The sequence below is a fragment of the Hemitrygon akajei genome, chromosome 2, assembly GCF_048418815.1.
Source record: "Hemitrygon akajei chromosome 2, sHemAka1.3, whole genome shotgun sequence".
Lineage (NCBI taxonomy): Eukaryota > Metazoa > Chordata > Chondrichthyes > Myliobatiformes > Dasyatidae > Hemitrygon > Hemitrygon akajei.
This window is the reverse complement of record NC_133125.1, coordinates 62,709,773-62,731,386: the sequence shown is the minus strand read 5'-3', so window position 1 is coordinate 62,731,386 and position 21,614 is coordinate 62,709,773. Positions and strand designations below refer to the sequence as shown.

Genomic DNA, 21,614 nt, shown 5'->3' with positions numbered 1-21,614 from the left:
TACGTGAACCTCTGGGGTAGTGCCTTCTACAAAAGCTAGTTGGAGACAGGTGTAATGAGATGAGATTGGAGGTGTGGTTTGTAGAGGTGCCCTGCTCCATATAAAAAAAAAGGCACACTAAGTCATTTGGAAGGAGACAGCGAGGCTTTGAGAGGAAGTGCGGCGGCAGCCATTTTCAAATTGCTTCTCAGATCGGAGTTCTGAGAGGCGGGACTGCGCAGGCGCGTGAAGGAGGCCTGGGAAGGAGGGAAGATATAAAAAAGAACGCAGCCTTAAGCAGCGGGCAGCGGAGTGAGCCGGGAGCAGAGTGTAGGGCTTGGGCTCAGAGGGCTTAGGCGGAAGAGGGCACAGTAGGCTTATCTTTTAGTTCTTGTTATTTTCAGTTATTCGGGAAGTATGAGTGTGAGGGCAGCTTGTTGTTCTCGGTGTCGGATGTGGGAGATCCTGGAGTCTCCGAGCCTCCCGGACGTCCACATCTGCGCCGGGTGTGTCGAACTGCGGCTCCTGAGGGACCGAGTTAGGGAACTGGAGCTGCAGCTTGATGACCTTCGCCTGGTCAGGGAGAGTGAGGAGGTGATAGAGAGGAGTTACAGACAGGTGGTCATTCCGGGGCCACGGGAGGCAAGATAGGTGGGTCACGGTCAGGAAGGGGAAGAGGCAGGTACTAGAGAGTACCCCAGTGGCTGTACCCCTTGACAATAAGTACTCATGTTTAAGTACTGTTGAGGGGGACAGCCTACCTGGAGGAAGTGACAGTGGCCGGGCCTCCGGCACAGAGGATGGCCCTGTAGCTCAGAAGGGTAGGGATAGAAGAAAGAGGACCATAGTAATAGGGGACTCGATAGTCAGGGGTTCAGACAGGCAGTTCTATGGAGGTGATCGGGAGTCCCGGATGGTAGTTTGCTTCCCTGGTACCAGGGTCCGGGACGTTTCTGATCGCATCCAAGATACCCTGAAGTGGGAGGGTGAGGAGCCAGAGGTCGTGGTACATGTAGGTACCAATGACATAGGTAGGAAAGGGGAAGAGGTCCTGAAACGAGAGTATAGGGAGTTAGGAAGGCAGTTAAGAAGAAGGACCGCAAAGGTAGTAATCTCAGGATTACTGCCTGTGCCACGTGACAGTGAGAGTAAGAATGGAATTGGGTGGAGGATGAATGCATGGCTGAGGGATTGGAGCAGGGGGCAGGGATTCAAGTTTCTGGATCATTGGGGCCTCTTCTGGGGCAGGCGTGACCTGTTCAAGAAGGACGGGTTACACTTGAATCCTGGGGGGACCAATATCCTAGCGGGGAGGTTTGCTAGGGCTACAGGGCAGACTTTAAACTAGTAAGATGGGGGGGGGCGGAAATCAATTTGAGGAAACTATGGGAGAGGAGGTTAGTTCACCAGTAGAGCAAGTAAGTCGACAGTGTGTGAGGGAGGAAAGGCAGGTGATGGAGAAGGGAAGCACTCAGCCTGAAGATGTAGGAGAGAAGAAAGAAAAGGATAATAAATTTGAATGCATTGTTAGGGATGAAAAGAGAGGAGGAGGTGGAGAGTATCTTAAATGTATCTATTTTAATGCTAGAAGCATTGTAAGAAAGGTGGATGAGCTTAAAGCGTGGATTGATACCTGGAACTATGATGTTGTAGCTATTAGTGAAACATGGTTGCAGGAAGGGTGTGATTGGCAACTAAATATTCCTGGATTTAGTTGCTTCAGGTGTGATAGAGTAGGAGGGGCCAGAGGAGGAGGTCTTGCATTGCTTGTCCGAGAAAATCTTATGGCGGTGCTTTGGAAGGATAGATTAGAGAGCTCCTCTAGGGAGGCTATTTGGGTGGAATTGAGGAATGGGAAAGATGTAGTAACACTGTTAGGAGTGTATTATAGGCCACCTAATGGGGAGCGTGAGTTGGAAGAGCAAATGTGTAAGGAGATAGCAGATATTTGTAGTAAACACAAGGTGGTGATTGTGGGAGATTTTAATTTTCCACACATAGATTGGGAAGCTCATTCTGTAAAAGGGCTGGATGGTTTAGAGTTTGAAATGTGTGCAGGATAGTTTTTTGCAACAATATATAGAAGTACCGACTAGAGATGGGGCAGTGTTGGATCTCCTGTTAGGGAATGCGATAGGTCAGCTGACAGATGTATGTGTTGGGGAGCACTTCGGGTCCAGTGATCACAATAGCATTAGCTTCAATATAATTATGGAGAAGGACAGGACTGGACCTAGAGTTGAGATTTTTGATTGGAGAAAGGCTAACTTTGAGGAGATGCGCAGGGATTTAGAGAGAGTGGATTGGGTCAAGTTGTTTTATGGGAAGGATGTAATAGAGAAATGGAGGTCATTTAAGGGTGAAATTATGAGGGTACAGAATCTTTATGTTCCTGTTAGGTTGAAAGGAAAGGTTAAAGGTTTGAAAGCGCCATGGTTTTCAAGGGATATTAGAAACTTGGTTCAGGAAAAGAGGGATGTCTACAATAGATATAGGCAGCATGGAGTAAAGGAATTGCTCGAGGAATATAAAGAATGTAAAAGGAATCTTAAGAAAGAGATTAGAAAAGCTAAAAGAAGATACGAGTTTGGTTTGGCAAATAAGGTGGAAGTAAATCCGAAAGGTTTCTACAGTTATATTAAAAGCAAGAGGATAGTGAGGGATAAAATTGGTCCCTTAGAGAATCAGGGTGGTCAGCTATGTGTGGAGCCGAGGGAGATGGGAGAGATTTTGAACGATTTCTTCTCTTTGGTATTCACTAAGGAGAAGGATACTGAATTGTGTAAGGTGTGGGAAACAAGTAAGGAAGTTATGGAACCTATGACAATTAAAGAGGTGGAAGTACTGGCGCTTTTAAGAAATTTAAAAGTGGATAAATCTCCGGGTCCTGACAGGATATTCCCCAGGACCTTGAGGGAAGTTTGTGTAGAGATAGCAGGAGCTCTGACGGAGATCTTTCAGATGTCATTAGAAACGGGGATTGTGCCGGAGGATTGGCGTATTGCTCATGTGGTTCCATTGTTTAAAAAGGGTTCTAGAAGTAAGCCTGGCAATTATAGACCTGTCAGTTTGACATCAGTGGTGGGTAAAGTAATGGAAAGTATTCTTAGAGATAGTATTTATAATTATCTGGATAGACAGGATCTGATTAGGAGTAGCCAGCATGGATTTGTGCGTGGAAGGTCATGTTTGACAAACCTTATTGAATTTTTTGAAGAAGTTACGAGGAATGTTGACGAGGGTAAGGCAGTGGATGTAGTCTATATGGACTTCAGCAAGGCCTTTGACAAAGTTCCACATGGAAGGTTAGTTAAGAAGGTTCAGTCGTTAGGTATTAATGCTGGAGTAATAAAATGGATTCAACAGTGGCTAGATGGGAGATGCCAGAGAGTAGTGGTGGATAATTGTTTATCGGGATGGAGGCCGGTGACTAGCGGGGTTCCTCAGGGATCTGTTTTGGGCCCAATGTTGTTTGTAATATACATAAATGATCCGGATGATGGGGTGGTAAATTGGATTAGTAAGTATGCCAATGATACTAAGGTAGGAGGTGTTGTGGATAATGAGGTGGGTTTTCAAAGCTTGCAGGGAGATTTATGCCGGTTAGAAGAATGGGCTGAACGTTGGCAGATGGAGTTTAATGCTGAGAAGTGTGAGGTTCTACATTTTGGCAGGAATAATCCAAATAGAACATACAGGGTAAATGGTAGGGCATTGAGGAATGCAGTGGAACAGAGAGATCTAGGAATAACAGTGCATAGTTCCCTGAAGGTGGAGTCTCATGTAGATAGGGTGGTGAAGAAGGCTTTTGGAACGCTGGCCTTTATAAATCAGAGCATTGAGTACAGAAGTTGGGATGTAATGTTAAAATTGTATAAGGCATTGGTAAGGCCAAATTTGGAATATTGTGTACAATTCTGGTCACCGAATTATAGGAAAGATATCAATAAATTAGAGAGAGTGCAGAGACGATTTACTAGGATGTTACCTGGGTTTCAGCACTTAAGTTACAGAGAAAGGTTGAACAAGTTAGGTCTCTATTCATTGGAGCGTAGAAGGTTGAGGGGGGATTTGATCGAGGTATTTAAAATGTAGAGAGGGATAGATAGAGTTGATGTGAATAGGCTGTTTCCATTGAGAGTAGGGGAGATTCAAATGAGAGGACATGATTTGAGAGTTAGGGGGCAAAAGTTTAAGGGAAACACGAGGGGGTATTTCTTTACTCAGAGAGTGATAGTTGTGTGGAATGAGCTTCCTGTAGAATTAGTAGAGGCCAGTTCAGTTGTGTCATTTAAGGTAAAATTGGATAGGTATGTGGACAGGGAAGGAGTGGAGGGTTATGGGCTGAGTGCGGGTAGGTGGGACTAGGTGAGATTAAGAGTTCGGCACGGACTAGGAGGGCCGGAATGGCCTGTTTCCGTGCTGTGATTGTTATATGTTATAAGTCGGGTTACTGACAGAGCCTGCTGTTCTCAAGAAAGATCTGTTTGCGTGCAGCATGCCTTGATCAAACCAGCTTCCAGAGAACCTTAGAAGAATTGTAGAGATGCATAAAGCTGGAAAAGACTACAGAAGCATTTCTAAAGACCTGAGTGTTCATCGGTCCACAGTAAGAGAAGTTGTCTACAAATGGAGGAAATCTAGTACTGTTGCTTTGCTCTCTAGGAGTGGGCATCCTGCAAAGATCACAAGAGCATAACATACAATGTTGGAGGTGATGGAAACAGAGCCTAAGGCCAAAGCTAACCTGCAGAAACTTCTAGAACTTGCTAGTTTCTATTCATGTGTCCACTATAAGAAAAACACTGAAAATGAATGGTGTTTGTAGAAGGACACCACAGAAGAAACCACTGTTCTCCAAAAAAAAATTGCTGCATATCTCAAGTTTGCAAAAGAAAAACTGGATGTTGTACAACACTTCGGCGACAATGTTTTCTGGCCAGATGAGACAAAAGTTGAACTTCTTGGTAGAAATGCCTGTTGCTGTGTTTGGAGGAAAAAAGGCACTCTGAAGCATGATGGAAGGAGCATCTTGGTTTGAGGCTGCTTTCTGCCTCACATCCTGGATCGCTTGCAGTCGTTGAAGGAACAATAAATACAAAATTGTGTCAAGACACTTTACAGGAGAATGTTAGAGTAGTGGTCCATCACCTGAAGCTTAATAGAAGTTGGATAATGCAACAAGACAATGATCCAAATCAATATCAGAATGGTTTAAAAAGAAGAAAATTAATGTTTTGGTATGGCCAAGTTAGAGTCCAGACCTTAACCTAATTGAGATGCTGTGGCATGACCTGAAAAGGGCAGTTCATGCAAGGTATCCCAGAAATGTTGATGAATTGGAAAGGTTTTTTGGAGGCATTATCTAGAATTGTTGTTGTGTAAGTCTGATCAGCTGCTACAGGAAATGTTTGGTGGAGGTTATTGTTGCTAAAGATATGGCAGTTCTTAATGTAAGGGTTCACATACTTTTTCCAACCTAGACAGTGAATGATTAAACAATGTTTTCAATAAACACATGAAAAGTACAATTGTTCGTGTGTTATTAGTTTAGGCAGATTGTGTCTGTTTATTTTTGTGACTTGGATGAAGACCGTCAACATTTTTTGAGCAATTAATATAGAAAACAAGTTTATAGTAAAGTGTTCACAGACTTTATCTTGCAAATGTACCTAACTAAATTTCACCACATCTGAGTGATGCCCAAAATGCCACACGTGCCAATCTCTAACTGCGCTAAAACAACTATCTATCTATTCTGTATACTGCGTGCATTCATATATACCACCTTCAGTCATGTATTCATCACCTTTTCATTTTTGTCCCAATTTTACACTTCATCTCATCCCACTGACTGTAACTTTGCCCTAACATCTGCCTGGACCTCCTCGCATACTCACTATATACTGCATTGATTTGTATACCAACTGCCCTGCCTCATCCCTATCATTCTGTTCCCCAGTCCCCGTCAATTAGTTTAAACCTCCCCAACAGCTCTAGCAAACCTGTTTGCGAGGATATTGGCCCCCCTCCTGTTCAAGTGTAAGCAATCCAGCTCATACCTTCCCCAGAAAATAACCGAATGATCCAGAAATCTGAAACCCTGCTCCCTGCACCACTTCCTCAGCCACTCATTTATCTATACCATCATCCTATTCCTGCCCTAACTAGCATGTAGTAATGAGAGTAATCCAGAGCATAGACAATAATAGAAAACTTCAGGAAGACAGAAACAAGCTGCTAGCAGGTTCGGTTGCAACACTTAAGAGAAATTTGGATAGGTACATGAATAGTAGAGTGTGGAGGGCCATGGTCCAGTGCAGCTCCATGGAATAATAATACAGCACAGACAAGATGGGCCAAAGGGCCTGTTTCTGTGCCATGGTACTCCATTATCAAGACAGATGAAATGGGCATGGCTGTTGGCATTCAGCATCGAGAAATACATTTTGTATCAAAAAATGTAAACTGGTTCATGTGTTGCTATGTTAAGTTGATAATGTTTCTTGGGTTTATAGAGGGATGAAGTACAAATGCACCAAGTTATTTTAAATCTTTTTGGAAAATCACTAAGCTACCATTTAAGACTCCTTTTTGTGTTTTTTTTTTCTCATCCACAGCTGCAGATAGGTCCAAGTGGAGAGACAGAAAATTGCCAGGAAAGTAAAGACATTGGAAGCAGATTAGAATTCAGCACAGGAGGGTAAAAAGATTGTTAAAGAAGGGAGATTATGAGTGTAAAAGCAGGGATTATAAGGTCTGACTGTAAAGCTTCAATAAAAATTAAATAAAGGGTTAGTGAACCCTAATACAGGCAGTCAGAAATGGGGAGTATTAATTGGGATCAAAAAATGGAAGAACAATTGAACATAGGTTCTGTCTTAACAAGAGGATAATAACTTTGGACATTTGTTGGAGAGCTAGGATCTAGAGAAAAGGAGGAAATGCAGGAAAGAAACAGTAAAGAATAATGTTATAATTATACTGAAGTGATAAGGTCTTACAGTAGCTATGTACACTTAGTGACTACTTTATTAGGTGCCTCCTATACCTAATAAAGTGGTCATAGAGTATATGGTCATCTGCTATAGCCTGTCCACTTCAAGGTTTGACACGTGTGTTCAGAGATGCTGTTCTGCACACCACTGTTGTAACGCATGGTTATTTGAGTTGAAAGTGTTTTGTGTTTTTTTTTTGGCACCATCCTCTGTAAACTCTGGAGTCTGTTGTGCATGAAAATCCCAGGCCATCAGTTTCTGAGATACTCAAACCACACTGATGGGCACCAACAATCAATCCATGGTCAAAGTCATTTAAATCACAGAAAGCAGTGGATGCCAAGTCAGTTAGTGTACTCAACAAGGAGGTATCAAAATCAGCTGGAATCTAGAAGGCATTGCTGGCAGATTCCTACTTGGCCTTCTAAAGCAAGTTAGATAAGTAATGCTGGGGAGTAATTTGCAAGTCTGTGGAGAAGAGGCTGCTGGTGCACCATATGAGTTGCTACAATAGAGAGCTGACACAACCATGACGGGTTGCACGGCTGCTGCCTGTTCCATCTGCCTAGGAAATAGGAATTCTGAGATATGAAGTGAAGGCTGGAACAGAGATTGAAGTGGATGATGGTCAGCCATGGTCATACTGGACGATGGAGTGGTCCCAAATGGCTGAATGCTCTGCTCCTGCTGTTTTCTGTGTACTCTAAATTGGTATGTAATTTCAAGATTTTGGATCCAGCAACAATGAAATATCTGCAGCAGTTCTCAAAGTACAGTTAGTGAATTTTAGAACTTTTTTAGTGTTCCTAAGAGTCCCATAACCATCTGTTTTGAAGTGATTGAACTCATGAGTTTGGGAGGTGCTATGGAAAAAAAAAATTGACAGCATTTGTAAAACTGCATCTTGAAGTCATATACAACTGTAATCACAATATGGAAAGAGTTAAAGGAGTAAATCATTTAATATGGTGCATGGGGTGCTTTTTAAATAGGGCTCGTGTCTGTGCTTTTATATTAGGGTGACATCCATTCAGACAAGTGGAGTATTCCCCTCACTCCTGAAGTGCCTTATAAAAGTGGAAAAGCTCCGGGGAACCAGGAGCTGCATTACCTGCTTTAGGGTGGGGGGGAGGGGGGAAGGTACCCAGTCTGAGACCTGTTCTGTAATCGTAGCATTTATGTAGCTGCTTCAGTTGAGTTTACATTGATTGTGGGATTGCTAGTTCTCTCTATAACATGCTGCTTTTTAGAGAGCATTTTAGTCCATGTTGTCAGCTGATTTTTGTAGCATGCCTGATGACATGCTTTTTTTTAATATAGCTCCCATGAAACCCAGATTAGTTGCTTGATGTTGGTAAAATGAGGAATAAACTGATCCATGAAATTAAAGGTTATGGCAGAATACAATTCTGTTGCCCCTCTAGGCCCAAAGTGTCTCATAGCTGCCCTGTTTTGGGTTAGCAGATTGGTTCTGAATGTATCCTATTAACACAAAGTTCATTCTGTACAGACGTGAATATGGTGCTTGGTTTTCACATGATTGCACTACTGCAACTCTGCCATATAACTCTGAAAGGTAGGTTGCTGAGGAAGTGGTCACGCAGATTTACTCTCATGTTAGTTCTCATCTTCTGCTACTGCCTTTACCTACAGCCAATCTGTACTTCATCCTCTGCAATAAAGGTCAGATTTCCATTTGCCTTCCTTTTGCTTGCTGCACAAACTTGTGTTGTGGTTCATGCAATTTTTCTCCATTTAGACAATATTCTTTTTCCTACCAAAGTGAAGTACCTCACATTCCCCACTCACTTTGGAGACACTTTGTATTTTCCCAACTGTCATCAAGACACATAGCACCAACAACCTGGTTCAAATCCTTGATGTTGTGCACTGTCTGTGTAGAGTTTAATCTCCATGCTCCCAAGTCCCAAAGGTATTTTCATGAATTATTTAGTTAATATAAGTTGTCACAAGTGTAGTTAATGACAATAGAATTGGAGAGGGTTGTGGAGTTGAAGAGAATATGGAATTGAAGGGAATGTGGGATAAAAAGTTGCTGAGAGGTAGGTGGGAATTGAACTGAGTGATGATACAGACTCAGTCAGGCAATGGTCACTTCTATAGTTCTAAGGATGTATCATTAATTAGCAAATTTGGTTAAAAATACATTTCACTACGTAATCTGTCATATAGATTATAACATCGAGACCCCAATAGCACCCCATCAGGTACAGTTTGCCAACCAGTAAATGAATTAACTCTCTTTCCTGTTCACCAATGCTCTTCATGTAGTATATTGGCCTCAGTGCAGCGCTCTAACAATGATCTTCTAGAAATGAAAGTAAAATTGCATCTATTTGTTCCCCTTTCCCCTTTAATCCATGTTAATCTCAAGGAAGTCTTGTTGCAGGTAGTCATAAAGCCATGTTGACTTTGCTTGATGATTATTTTCTGCATGTCCTACTGCTGCCTTAAATACTGAATGCTAGCATTTTCCATTTGTTGAGCTGATACCTTCGTCCTTCCTGCATCCCTTCTTGATTAAAGGAATTATGCTGGAACCTTTCCAGAATTAAGTAATTTTTGGAACATAATGACTGATGCAGCAATTCCATGACCCTTTGCAGGCCATCATTTCCAGGGATCTTTTTAGCCTTTAGTCCCTTCATTGTATTTACCTTTTAGCTGTAGTATTTGTTTAGGGTTCTATATCTCTTTTTTGCATGTGAACTGTCCTCTATTATTGACTTGCTTTTATTGTGTTCCTTGAAATGTTTGTTCAGTGTCTGAAGGACTGATGTTTAACCATCTAATACACTCATAGAAGCTTTCACTGTCTGTTTTTATATTTCTTCCCAGCTTATTATGTTAGTCTTTTTCATGAGTCAACCTTTTGTTTTAAATATTTTCCTAATCTATTTTCAACATTTGCCTTTTTCAATTTAATGCCACTCTTATTTACTTAGCTTCATTCTGTCTTGCACACTGGTGAACTAGATGGAATTTTATTATATTCTGGTTATTTCATATTTACCAATACAGGTGTTAGCTTTTCATTCTGTTTTGAATTTCCTGTCTGCTTTAGTAAGATTTGAACATGTTTACTTAGGAATAATAGAAAGCATTAGGAGACAAGAACATTATATGAAACAGTTTCTGTTTTTCACTCCTGACAGTAGAATAAAATATTTGTAACTATTTATATCTAATAGAGGTTCAGTGCAATCATATGGACCAGCTTAATTCCAATGAGTCCAAATATCAATAATGATAGAAAACCAAATCCATGGGCAAAAGGAAAGAAAAACTTTGAAACAGTTTCTATCCCTAGAGGAAAAAGTAGCAAGCAGTCTAATGGAACTGAAGACTAGCTAGTCCCTTGGAAATATGTCCTGCTTCATGGGGTTTTGAAAGATATTAAAAGCTCTTAATAAGTTGTGTTCCAATTTTTTTCTACTATTCTATAAAGATTCTACTGTAATGTTTATTAAATTTTTATATCATGGAACTATAATGAGCCCATTTATACCTCTAAGTTTTCTTCACTTTTATCAGAAATTTTTATTGTATGTTTTGTAAACCCTTCATACCAAGATTTTAACAGTAGCTTTAAGTTATTTGCTGTAATATTTTCCTGCAATTATCAAAATTACCTAGTGTGTTTTCTGCTTCATCTCCTCCCTCTCTAGGGTGGAAACTTGAAGAGTAGATACTTTCTGCTATGAAAGGATAGAATTTCTTCTTGATTTTTAAATATAGAAGTTGAGATCTGGCAATTGAATAAAGTAATTTACTCCAGATAATTAACCTGGTGGTTTGGGCTGATTACCAAATGGTAATCTTGTCTTGATTTCTATGCATGTAGCCAATATGAAGAAATTTCTCACCTCTTCTTTGAAATAGGGTCATGGAATTGTTACCTGATGGGATCTGTGGCTTAATTTATAATTTCATTTGATGAAGGTAGCACTCTAAAATATCACTCTACATATCACGTTCAGATTTCTGGATTGTGACTTGATCATGATCTCTGTTTCGGACAAGAAGTGATAACACCAAGCTTATTCATAACTGTTGTACAAAGTTATTATCATGCTATACCAATTGCACAGTGTTGTTCAAGGGCACAAAAGCTACAATGAACAAACATCGTATTTATAGTCTGTGCTCCAATATCAACTTTTTTTCAAATTTCTGAGAAAGTAATTGATTTTGAAGCTATGCAGTTCAGTTTTTCTAATTATATACAATGTCTTTTATCTCTCTAAATATATACTTAATTTACTTCCTTTCTCTCTGCAATTGACTGGCTTTTATAGGAATATAGTGTGAAAACACAGCACTCTGTACATAATTTTTATACAAACTTTCCCTTTTTCCATTGATCGATTGATCTTTTCACTTGGTAAAATGTTAGGAACATGTTGACAGAAAAATGAAATATTCCTAGCCTAATGTTATTTTGGTCAATAGTTTACACAATTCTGTTTGGAAGCTCCTGATTAGGACTGGGAATCCTAATCTATTTCTCCTCCCTCTTCCCTTGTATTCCTTGGTCTGTGCTTGTCTTAATCCTAAGCCTGTAAACTATTTATCAATTTGAGAGGTTTTTGTGTAATCATTCTCTCACATCTGAATATTGCAGAAGATCAAGCTGTTATGATATTCACTGAAGAATGCTAATAGCTTAGTGTTCAAATCCCATCTTGGCATATGTGCATTTTAAATTTGATTGATTAAACCTTGATTCTTTCTTTTATAAACGTTAATCTAAGTAATAGTGATCGTATTGTTATTAGAAACCCATCTAGTTCACTAATATTTGTCAAAGGAGGAAACCTGCCATCCTTGCTGTTCTGGCTTATTGCAACTGCAAATCCACAAGAATGTGGTTGTTTCCTAGCAAGCCAATCTGCTCAGAGGCAATTCAGCTTAGACAGTAGATAATTTCAGAAAGAGTACATGAAAATCTAATACTAATAATAAAATAACATTCACAGGGAATCCATCTAATCCCCACTCACCCATCTTCAATAGAATGAAATAAATCAAGTCATATCATTTAATAATTGATGTGATCTCAATAGTTAACTGGCCCATAAAGGATGCGTATCATTCGCAAATTATGCATCAGCCAGCAGTGCTTTCTAAAGGCACACCACTCTCCAAGAAATAAAGAGCTGCATAATGTCCGCTTAGTTCCCACTTTTAATAGGTGAAATTCATGTCCCTAGATTTCCCAGTTTTATCAGATTTTAATAATGTAAAGATCCAAAATACTGATATCCCCATTATCCTAATGATTTAAGGCTAGATTGAAACCCAATAAAGAAACTTAAAGATCATCTGAGTGGGAAATATTTTAATATAATCCAGGTATGTAAATATTTATGTGCATGAATTGTGAGCCATTGTTCTTTTTGATGGAAAATATATTTCAGTAGGCTTTTCTTGGTTCCCATAATTAATATTGAATATTATTGATGTATTTAAATTAAACCCTCCAATATATGTCTCACTTTTATAAATCCTGTTACATATAGAAAGTGGTACTTTAATCTTTCAAACTCAAGACCTGATTGTTCTTTGCAGGTCAATGCTTCCAGTGCCACCCACGGTGGGACCAGCTTTTAGTTTGGAATTGGATGTGGAGGATGGTGAGGTGGAAAATTATGAGGTTAGTATAATGTACATTTGCTGAAACCAAGGAAGTTGTGGGGAATTATTATGATTTAAAGGATGTGGAGAAAAGAAAATGTCTATAAGATCAAATTAGGCTGGGATCTGGTAGCAAACAGGATTAGTATTAGAACAGGGGGCATCTACATTTACACTGGATCTGAAATGGCATCAATTTCTGGCAATGTGAACATTTGAATATGGGGAAATTTCAAAATATTTTTAATGTACCAGTGTAAAATCTGGTTAGAGATTAAATGGTTAATCATAGACTACTACCGCACTGAAACAGACCCCCTTTGACTCGTCTAGTCCATACCAACATGAAATCAGCTTAGTTCCAATTACCTGCAGTTGAACTGTATCCCTCCATACCCTCCCATCCATGTATCCAAATTTTCCCTAATGTTACAATTGAACCCGCATCTACCACTTCCACTGGCAGCCTATTCCACATCTGCACCACCCTCTGACTAAAAAAATTTCCCCATAATTATTTCACCTTTCACCCTAAACCTATGACCTCTAATTCTAGTCTCACCTAATCTAAAGGGTCCTGCATGCGTTCACTATCTGTACCTCTCATAATTTTGTATATCTCTATAAGATCTCCCTTCATTCCACTGTACTCGAGGGAATAAAGTCCTAACCTCCAATTCTCCTGAGAACAAATTTAGGAAAGTTTTAGAAATGTAGATGGTTTTGTGAAAATAATTAGTATATTAACAGAAAGAAAAGCTGAAATGGAGGCTTTAAACTGTTAAAGATAAAAGTACAAAGCATATAACATGGGAAAAAACCATGAATGGGTCAAGTGTTACATAAACAACAGGTCACGATGAACATGTAACTGAAAAGTAGTCAACACAAAGTTGTGGCGGGAGGAGCATTGATGAGCAGAAGTATGGTGTACTTTAGGTTCTGAAAGGTAGTGGTACTATTTTACCACTTCAACAGAAATATGAAATGGTAGAATGCTGCTAGGCAGAAGTTTTGGGGGAAGATTTTATGATGTGGGTGTAAGGGTTACATTTCACCTATCCTTACAAGGTGGTGTTTAAAGAAGAATTGGAATGATGTAGTTCTTTGCATATATTGCAGACTATTGAACAATAGGGATGGGAGGGTGTATCTTCAGCAAGTTTAGAGATTAAAATCTGTAAGAACAACTTGAGTACTAAAGTAGGATAATTTTAATTATCCCAGGTGTACTGGGATAAAGGTAAAGAATGTAGAAATGAGGCTCTATGATATACTGTGCTGCTTTGTAAAATAAGAATAAATAATAATAAAAATTTGAATTACAAAAAAAGAATGTAGAAGTTATTTTTAAATCCTCAACCATTATTTCCTATGTTCCTAATAGTCCAGAAAAATGGAATACTTTGCTTAATTTAATTATGAAAAATATAGCAAAATGACATACAGGAGCAAAGAACAGCTGAGGAATAATTATCTTAATCATAGTTTAGGTTTGTTTTTAAAAGTGAAGTGTTGGACATTTTCACTTAAAGAGGGTCAGCAAGATGCTGGAGTATGTTTTAAAGCAACTATGCATAGGAACAAAAGCAGGCTCCAGAGAAATATGATGTGGATATAAAAACAAAGTGTATTACTTTCTTAAAAAAGGGAAACCAAAAAGCAGAGATCTGGTGTTAAATTAAACTTAAGTTAAAACTTAAATGGAAGAAGTGTAGTAAGATTTATAACATTATCAAAGAAACCACTGAATAACGTTGAAAATGTTCCAAGGAATTTAAAAAGATGAGTTTGAAATATCTAGAAAGGTTATCTGGCCTTTCAAAATAATAATTTGAAACAAAATCAAAATCTATTTTCAACAGTGTGTGTGTATTTACTATCAGGTTATCTTTTCAATTGAGCCTGCGTGTTCTAGATTAGTGAAGTTAGCATGCAAAGCAATGCATGATGTAAATAGGTTTCTCCACAGTTAAAAGAAATGGTTAAAAACAATATCTAATAGGTTCCGAGACGATTATAATCACTTCAGTGTTCTTGAGGATCCATCCTTACAAATGGCTGGTAAAATAACACGTGTGCAGATTTTCTTGTATCACCTGCTTGTAATGTTACCATACTTGGGAAGCTGTTAGAGAAGTTTTTTGCCTTTAAGGATGTGGGATAATTGCTGCATTTTACAATTGTTTTTAAGGCTTTGAAAAATGTTTTGAGATTATAATACAGGATTCTGTCTAAACAACCTCTAAATAAATATTTGGCAAGTTATAAAACAGAAAATGATAAACGTGTTTGAAATTTTAGTTTAAACGCAAGAAAAAATCTTAAGTGCATTACAGCTACAAGTGTTTCCATAGTTGCATAACAACAAGTTCTTAAGAATTAGGCATGCATAATATTGGTTAAGAGCTAAAAGTTAACATTTAGCTCAAGGTAGTGAATAATTGTTTGTTTCAATAAAGGCACTCCTTAACCTGGCAGAAAGACTGGGAGAAGCAAAACCACGGGGACTTTCAAAAGCAGACATTGAACAACTTCCATCATATAGATTTAATCCTAACAACCACCAGTCAGAGCAAACATTGTAAGTATATATGATGTAACTTGCTGTGAGACTGGGCATTGCTTTTAACTCTTCAACTAAGAACTAAGAAAATTTGGAAAGTCCTGAGAGAATTGGTTTCATTTTCTCAATTCAATATCATGATTAATGCAAGATTTCTATATAGCAGAAATCTCTTTGAATAATAATAAGATTTTTTGTCCTCTTGGAAATGTGGGTTAAAATATGACCTTGATACTTATATGGAGAATCTAAAGGCATCTATAAGGAACTGGAGAAAGCATCAAAACTGAGAACATAGGGATGGGACTGAATTTAGTGGCAGGACCTCATATTATTTCCTTCTATTATCCACTTATAGAGTTGACAGTTGTCAAATAGGGGAAGCAAGAACTGGAAACTTCAGGAATCAGATGGGGTGGGTGGAGTTATGTCGGAGACTTGTTGAGAAAGTGAACTAACAAATGGGGAAATGCCAGAGTTGTTGGCAAATGACAGACAAGAGGTGGGGGGGGGGGGACACAGTCTTCATAGAAAGTAAATTAAGACCAGAATTTTGTATGATAGGTGACATCAGAAATTAGAAGGTACCTCGTGACTCCTTTTTAAAGCAAGTAAATGCAGTTCCCAAGGTTGAAACTTCTGTTGCTTAATTTGTTGGTGCATACTCAATCTGCAATAACTTTTTTCCCCATTCTTTTACACAGATGTGTTGTGTGCATGTGTGATTTTGAGTCAAGGCAACTACTTAGAGTCTTACCCTGCAACCATGAGTTTCATGCCAAGTGTGTCGACAAATGGTTGAAGGTAAACTGACTTTGTAATCATGGGCTTGGACTTGTCTCACTCTCTAAATCGTTTTCATAATTTGAAATTATGATTTTATAATGCAAGGTGGTGAAATAATGTGACATAACATGGATTATTTATAATAGTTTTTGCTAGCTATACTCTCTAAATACCTTTGTTGTTAACACTATATTTAACAAAGTCTGTAATAATTTATTTTAATGTATATCTTTATAACTGCTATGAGCATTTGTCAGAAGAATATTATACAAACTTAACAGACTATTTAAAGTAAGAATAAACAGGCATGATTACATTAACATACCAGTGAAGTATGTAATATAAATCTTTTATAAAAATATTACAAAATTGAGTTTTTGATGTATTTATGAAATGAAAATCTAAGCCTGCTTCATATTCATGATCTGTATTAAATCATTTTGTATGGAAGTGCAGGTATTTGAACCAGCATTCACGGAGTCTGATTAGCGGCATTCTTTATATATTATACATTGCTTTCTCAAATGTAATTCTGATTTATAAGTCATGATTTTTTTCTCATCAACAGGCAAATCGTACATGTCCAATTTGTCGAGCTGATGCATCAGAAGTTCACCGTGATTCGGAATGAGACCAGCTTAGTAGCACAAATTTGGGTTTTCCCTCTTGCATATGAATGAACTATCCATTGAACATGCCTATTGTGGCTTCCAGCCTTCCCTTTACATTAAGGGTCATGATGTGATGCAGTTATTTGACCTCCCTTTGCACTGTGTGATTTAATGATTTATAAAGCTTATATAGTCTTCACATTGAACAATTATGGGATTGTTATACTAACAGTGTGATTGGAACTCCAAAGAATTTTTTTCAGCTTAATTTGTGTGTGCACTAACATTCCCTGTTTTTTTTGTGTGATCATTCCGGGTATTGCTGCAGGATTACAGTGGATGTGATCTTTTAGCATGTGTGCTTTTATATATTTATACACACACATGTATATGTGTGTGTATTATATATATTATATATATAAAAATATATATAAAGGTAGTTCAACAATTTTAGCAGTCTACCTTATAGAGCCTTCAGGTACTGTGAGTGAGAGTGATTGTAGGTGTGCAAGTATTCTAGCCACATGTACTTTGTCAAGATGAACTTAAGTACTGGCATGATGTGAGTTGTATGTGTGTAGTCTTAATTATGCTGAAATATATAGTTGTTATTTATACAGTACTAGTACTGTACACTGGTTTGTTTCTTTCTGTTTGCAGTTGCACACTGTAAGTTAAGGGTGCAGCAATTATGAAAATTTTATCAGCCAGTTGCCCCTCAGTATTGCATAATGGCATATTAGAAGAGCATATGATAAAACACCCACACCTAAATGAATAGCAAAGGAAGATTTTGATCTGTAATATGGTATACAGTATTGTAACCCAGACTACCAAAGTAGTAGATGAGTGAAATACTTTGCTGTCCTGTGATGTACAGTACAATGAATGTAAATTGTGTAAGCAGAACGATAGAGGGGTGTGGAAGCTGGGTGTTGTACAGTATAATATGTTTCTGAAATTATTGGCCAGTCTAATAATATGGGCCATGCATTGTGCAAAATACTCCTATAAAGCACCTTAAGACCTAACCTAGTTTTTTTTTTCCCAGTTATTTTGCTACCTTAAATAAAAAGAAAATAAATTTCTCCACTTTCTGATCGTAATGAATATTTCCATGTTGCAACCTGCTGCCTTTGGCTCCAACTTTCCACAGTAATATTCATCAAATAAAATGTACTCCATCTGAAGTATTTTGGTTATTTCTCTAGTCACTCCTCTAAAATAATTTTCTGTCAGGTTAAGCAGTTACTTTCCAGTATCTACAAATTAATGTCGGTAAAATTATTTATATGTAAGAGCCCAAGTCACAGAGCTTGGGACTTTCATTTAAAATTAGTAGGAAAGTGCTGAGCAGTTGTTAGGTCTATATGGTAACAAATATAATCAACAGTTGAAGTATTCAAAACAATTTTTAGCAAATTTTTTAAAACAATATTGCAGAATTACTATTTTTATAGTATTAAATAGCTGCTGAATAATAACGTTTGGAGAAATACTAAAGCAGACTTGGGTCGAAGAAATTTTATTTTTCTTTGATCCTTCAATATTGTAATGGACTCGGTCATTTAAATCTTTATTGACTATTCTTGTAGATTTTTAACATTTTTGCTAATAAAAATTGACTTAATATTTGATTGAAACAAAGATTGTAATCAGTTGCTTTGGAAACTTTCATTATAGGATGCAACTTGTGATTTATTGTAATTATTTAATGGTCAAATGTACACCAGACAATTTATGTTTTAGATGAATTGTTGGGATGAATTGAGAGTCTGGTGTTGCCGCAGACCAGACCTGGCCTATAAATGTTTGTTACTTATAATGGGCACAGAATAGGAGCACATTTTCATTTCCTACCTGGTTATTTTTTTTCCGGTCTTAAAAAAAAAACAATATTTATTTCTGGATTTTGACATTACATGTAGTCATAACTAAATGCAGATTTATGGATTTTGTGCAAGTACCTGAGTTCTTTTCTCCAAGCCTTTATGGTGGAGTATTAGTGTAAGATATACAAACAAAATATAATCAAGTTACAAATGCATACCAGATCCTAGCAACTGTTACTACTTTTTCACAGATTTGTTAATGATCTTGATTTGAAGGTTGTTTCCTAAAGTTTATCCAGTACTTCTAAACGGCCCAGACTTGGAAGCTTACAGATGCTATCATTATTACTATTCAGTTACATGTGTACAACAAATACTTTTTTCATCATGACTTCCTCATCATGCCAAATGCAATGTGTAATTCTTCAGTGGAAACAAGATGAGAAAAAGCATAGCCAAAGATTGTAAATATTGCATGAAGAATTTGTAAATTATAATCAAGGTGAATTAAATTTCTGGATATTTAAAGTGTTCTGGACAAGTTTTTCTCCTTTAAATTATTTAAGGATCATGGAAGAGAAATTGTGGATATGGGCCTTTTAGGAATACTGGATTTAATATTATTCAGCCTACAAGGTATTTGTGTAGTGATATTAACATGCACAATTTTAAAGCCATAGGATTTAGATTGGAAACATTTAAAACTTCATGGCATAAATTGTTTTCATTAGAACAATTAAAGAACAGAGTAACTTCTGTTCTTTCAAAATGTAACTTCTACATTTCTGATTGAAAGATCTTGAATAGACCTTTAAAACAAAATTGAAGTTTAGTTGAGATTTTGGTTAGTGATAGTGTACATTCATTACAGTAGTACCAAATGTTCCGTGGCACTATACTAAAGGGCATTTCTAGTGCCATGCACCAGAATGTACACAGACACTATGTGACACTTTTTCCTTAGTAAGATTACTAGTTCCTAAAATTATTTGTACCAGCTTCAAATCAGGTTTAGTGCATATAATGAGCAGTAACTATAATGCTGAAACAGTTGCAGATGCTGAACACAGCATTATTTGAATGACAATATTTAGGTTAATTTATTCTCAAAGGTTAATTACTGATGTGCCATCATAATTAATTAAAACAATCATATGTCAGAGTTAATGAGATAGGATCAGAATTCTTTTATTTGGAGGGAATAGCTTTCATTTAATTTGCATATGGAAATTGGAGTTGGAAAGGAAGCAAAGTAACAGTTAGGTCTGGTTATTGGCAAAGTTAATTGTTGCACTCTTAATACTTAACCACTTTTTAAATGTTTCTTATGTTTGCATGGAGACTGTAGGGCAGATGTGTGCAGACTTTGCTTTCTGTGGTCAGTGTGTTTAAGTACATGTGCATGTGATTCAAACAAACTCATACTGGCCGTAGCTGCTTCTGCCCAGCTGGGGTTGGTGTGGGTGGGAATGGGGATTCATGCTGAGCTATTACTGCCATGAACCGTAATGCGCATTTATGTATTCAATGCCACAGTCTGTATGATGTAAGAGAAGCAACAACTTGCAGTAGGATTTGTTGTGTTGGTTAACCCCACAAGTATTTAGTTTATCAATGTGTCCAGCTCATCATTTTATGTTTTGCATGAGTTTTTGGTGAACAGTTTAAAACTTAAGTTAATTGTAAACAAATATCCCAAAGACCTAGTGATATCCCAGGTTTTGGTCATTATATCAAAAAACCAACAGTGTAAAACTAGACTGTTAAAATTCAGAAGGTTTGCCATACTGATCCTTTTTTTAAAAAAAACAAGTATATTCTAAATTCAGCAATATTCAGTGCAATGTCTTAAAGTGTCATGTTGGAATTGTGGTTTCAACAGCAGCCTGAATTTCAAGGGGAAGCTAAACCTGAAGCACACACAATCTGGGTCATCCTTAGGTCTTAATAGACATTTTCTGAGTGGGATCTTTCTTTGGTACATATACAGTTACCTCATTTGCCACTATATATTTAAAAATTGCTGATGAATCAGTAAAAAAAGCAAATTAATTTTGTTGGAAACATTTGAGCATTTCATTAAATAATTCATATATTCTATCATTTAACATGACAAGTAGTTTTCAGCATTGTATTATAAATCTATCTGTAACCAAATCATTTGAAAGCTTGATAAATTTTTAACAAAATTTGTACATTTTTTATGGAAGTTACTAGTAATGCTTTACTAAGTAGTGCAATGAATTTTTATTTTTAATCCCTGTGCCCAATTTTGAAGTTGAGAGGGTTGTTGATTTAATAAATGTATGATGTATACTTGCTCTGTTGCTTTGTAGTCTTAACTTTGTTCCATGCGTTAATTTTATCATTCTCCCAAAATTTTCTATCATTTATTTCTTCACATACACATCTACAGATTTTTATTTGAATTTCTGTTTTTAGTTGAAATAGAAACCTTAAACTACTGAAGTCCAAAAGTTAACCAAGCAGTCAATTTGGTATTGTTGCAGAGAGAAATCTAATTACAGTGCAACCTCAATATGACCTCCAGTGTCCCTGACAACGACAAATGCAAGAAGTGCATCCCGCTGAGGGTTTTAACAATCCACGTTAAGGAGTTGGAGCTGGAACTGAATGAGCTCCGGATAATTTGGGAGACTAAGGGGTATAGATAGGACATATAGGGAGGTAGTTACACCCAAGGTGCAGGACACAGGAAAGTGGGTGACAGTCATGAAGGAGAAAGGGATTAAGGAGCCAATGCAGAGTACCACTGTGGCCATCCCCCTCAAAAACAGGTATATCACTTTGGATACTTTTGGCAGGTTGGGGGGTAGTGTTGCGAATGTAGTTGGGTCTCTGGCATAGAGTCTGCCTCTGTGACTCAAGGTAAAGGGGAAGATGAGGCACACTGTGGTGATAGGGGATTCATTAGTTAGGAGAATGGCAGGAGGTTCTGTGGATGAGAATTGAGATTCCCAGATGGTATGTTGCCTTCTGGGTGCCAGGGTCTGGGATATCTCAGTTGAGTCCTGAGCATTCTTCAGTGGGAGGGTAAACAGCCAGAAGTTGTGGTCCATCTAGGTCCATCCTTGGTAGGATGAGTGACAAGGTTCTGCACAGAGTTCGGGGAGTTAGGTGCTAAGTTAAAGGGCAGGACCACCAGGGTTGTATTCTCAGAATT

The 21,614-nt window shown here is 37.7% G+C and overlaps 1 protein-coding gene across 1 annotated transcript in view; it reads left to right on the top strand.

Annotated features, from left to right (window-relative positions):
• The window catches only part of LOC140713605 (E3 ubiquitin-protein ligase RNF38-like), a 133,086-nt gene extending 112,335 nt beyond the window's left edge, over positions 1-20,751 (top strand). The window contains 4 exon segments of the mRNA XM_073023922.1: positions 12,570-12,654; positions 15,098-15,219; positions 15,906-16,005; positions 16,556-20,751. Of these exon segments, the coding sequence (XP_072880023.1) occupies positions 12,570-12,654; positions 15,098-15,219; positions 15,906-16,005; positions 16,556-16,618 (370 nt within the window). The 3' untranslated portion in view covers positions 16,619-20,751.
• Positions 20,752-21,614: the final 863 nt, after the last annotated feature.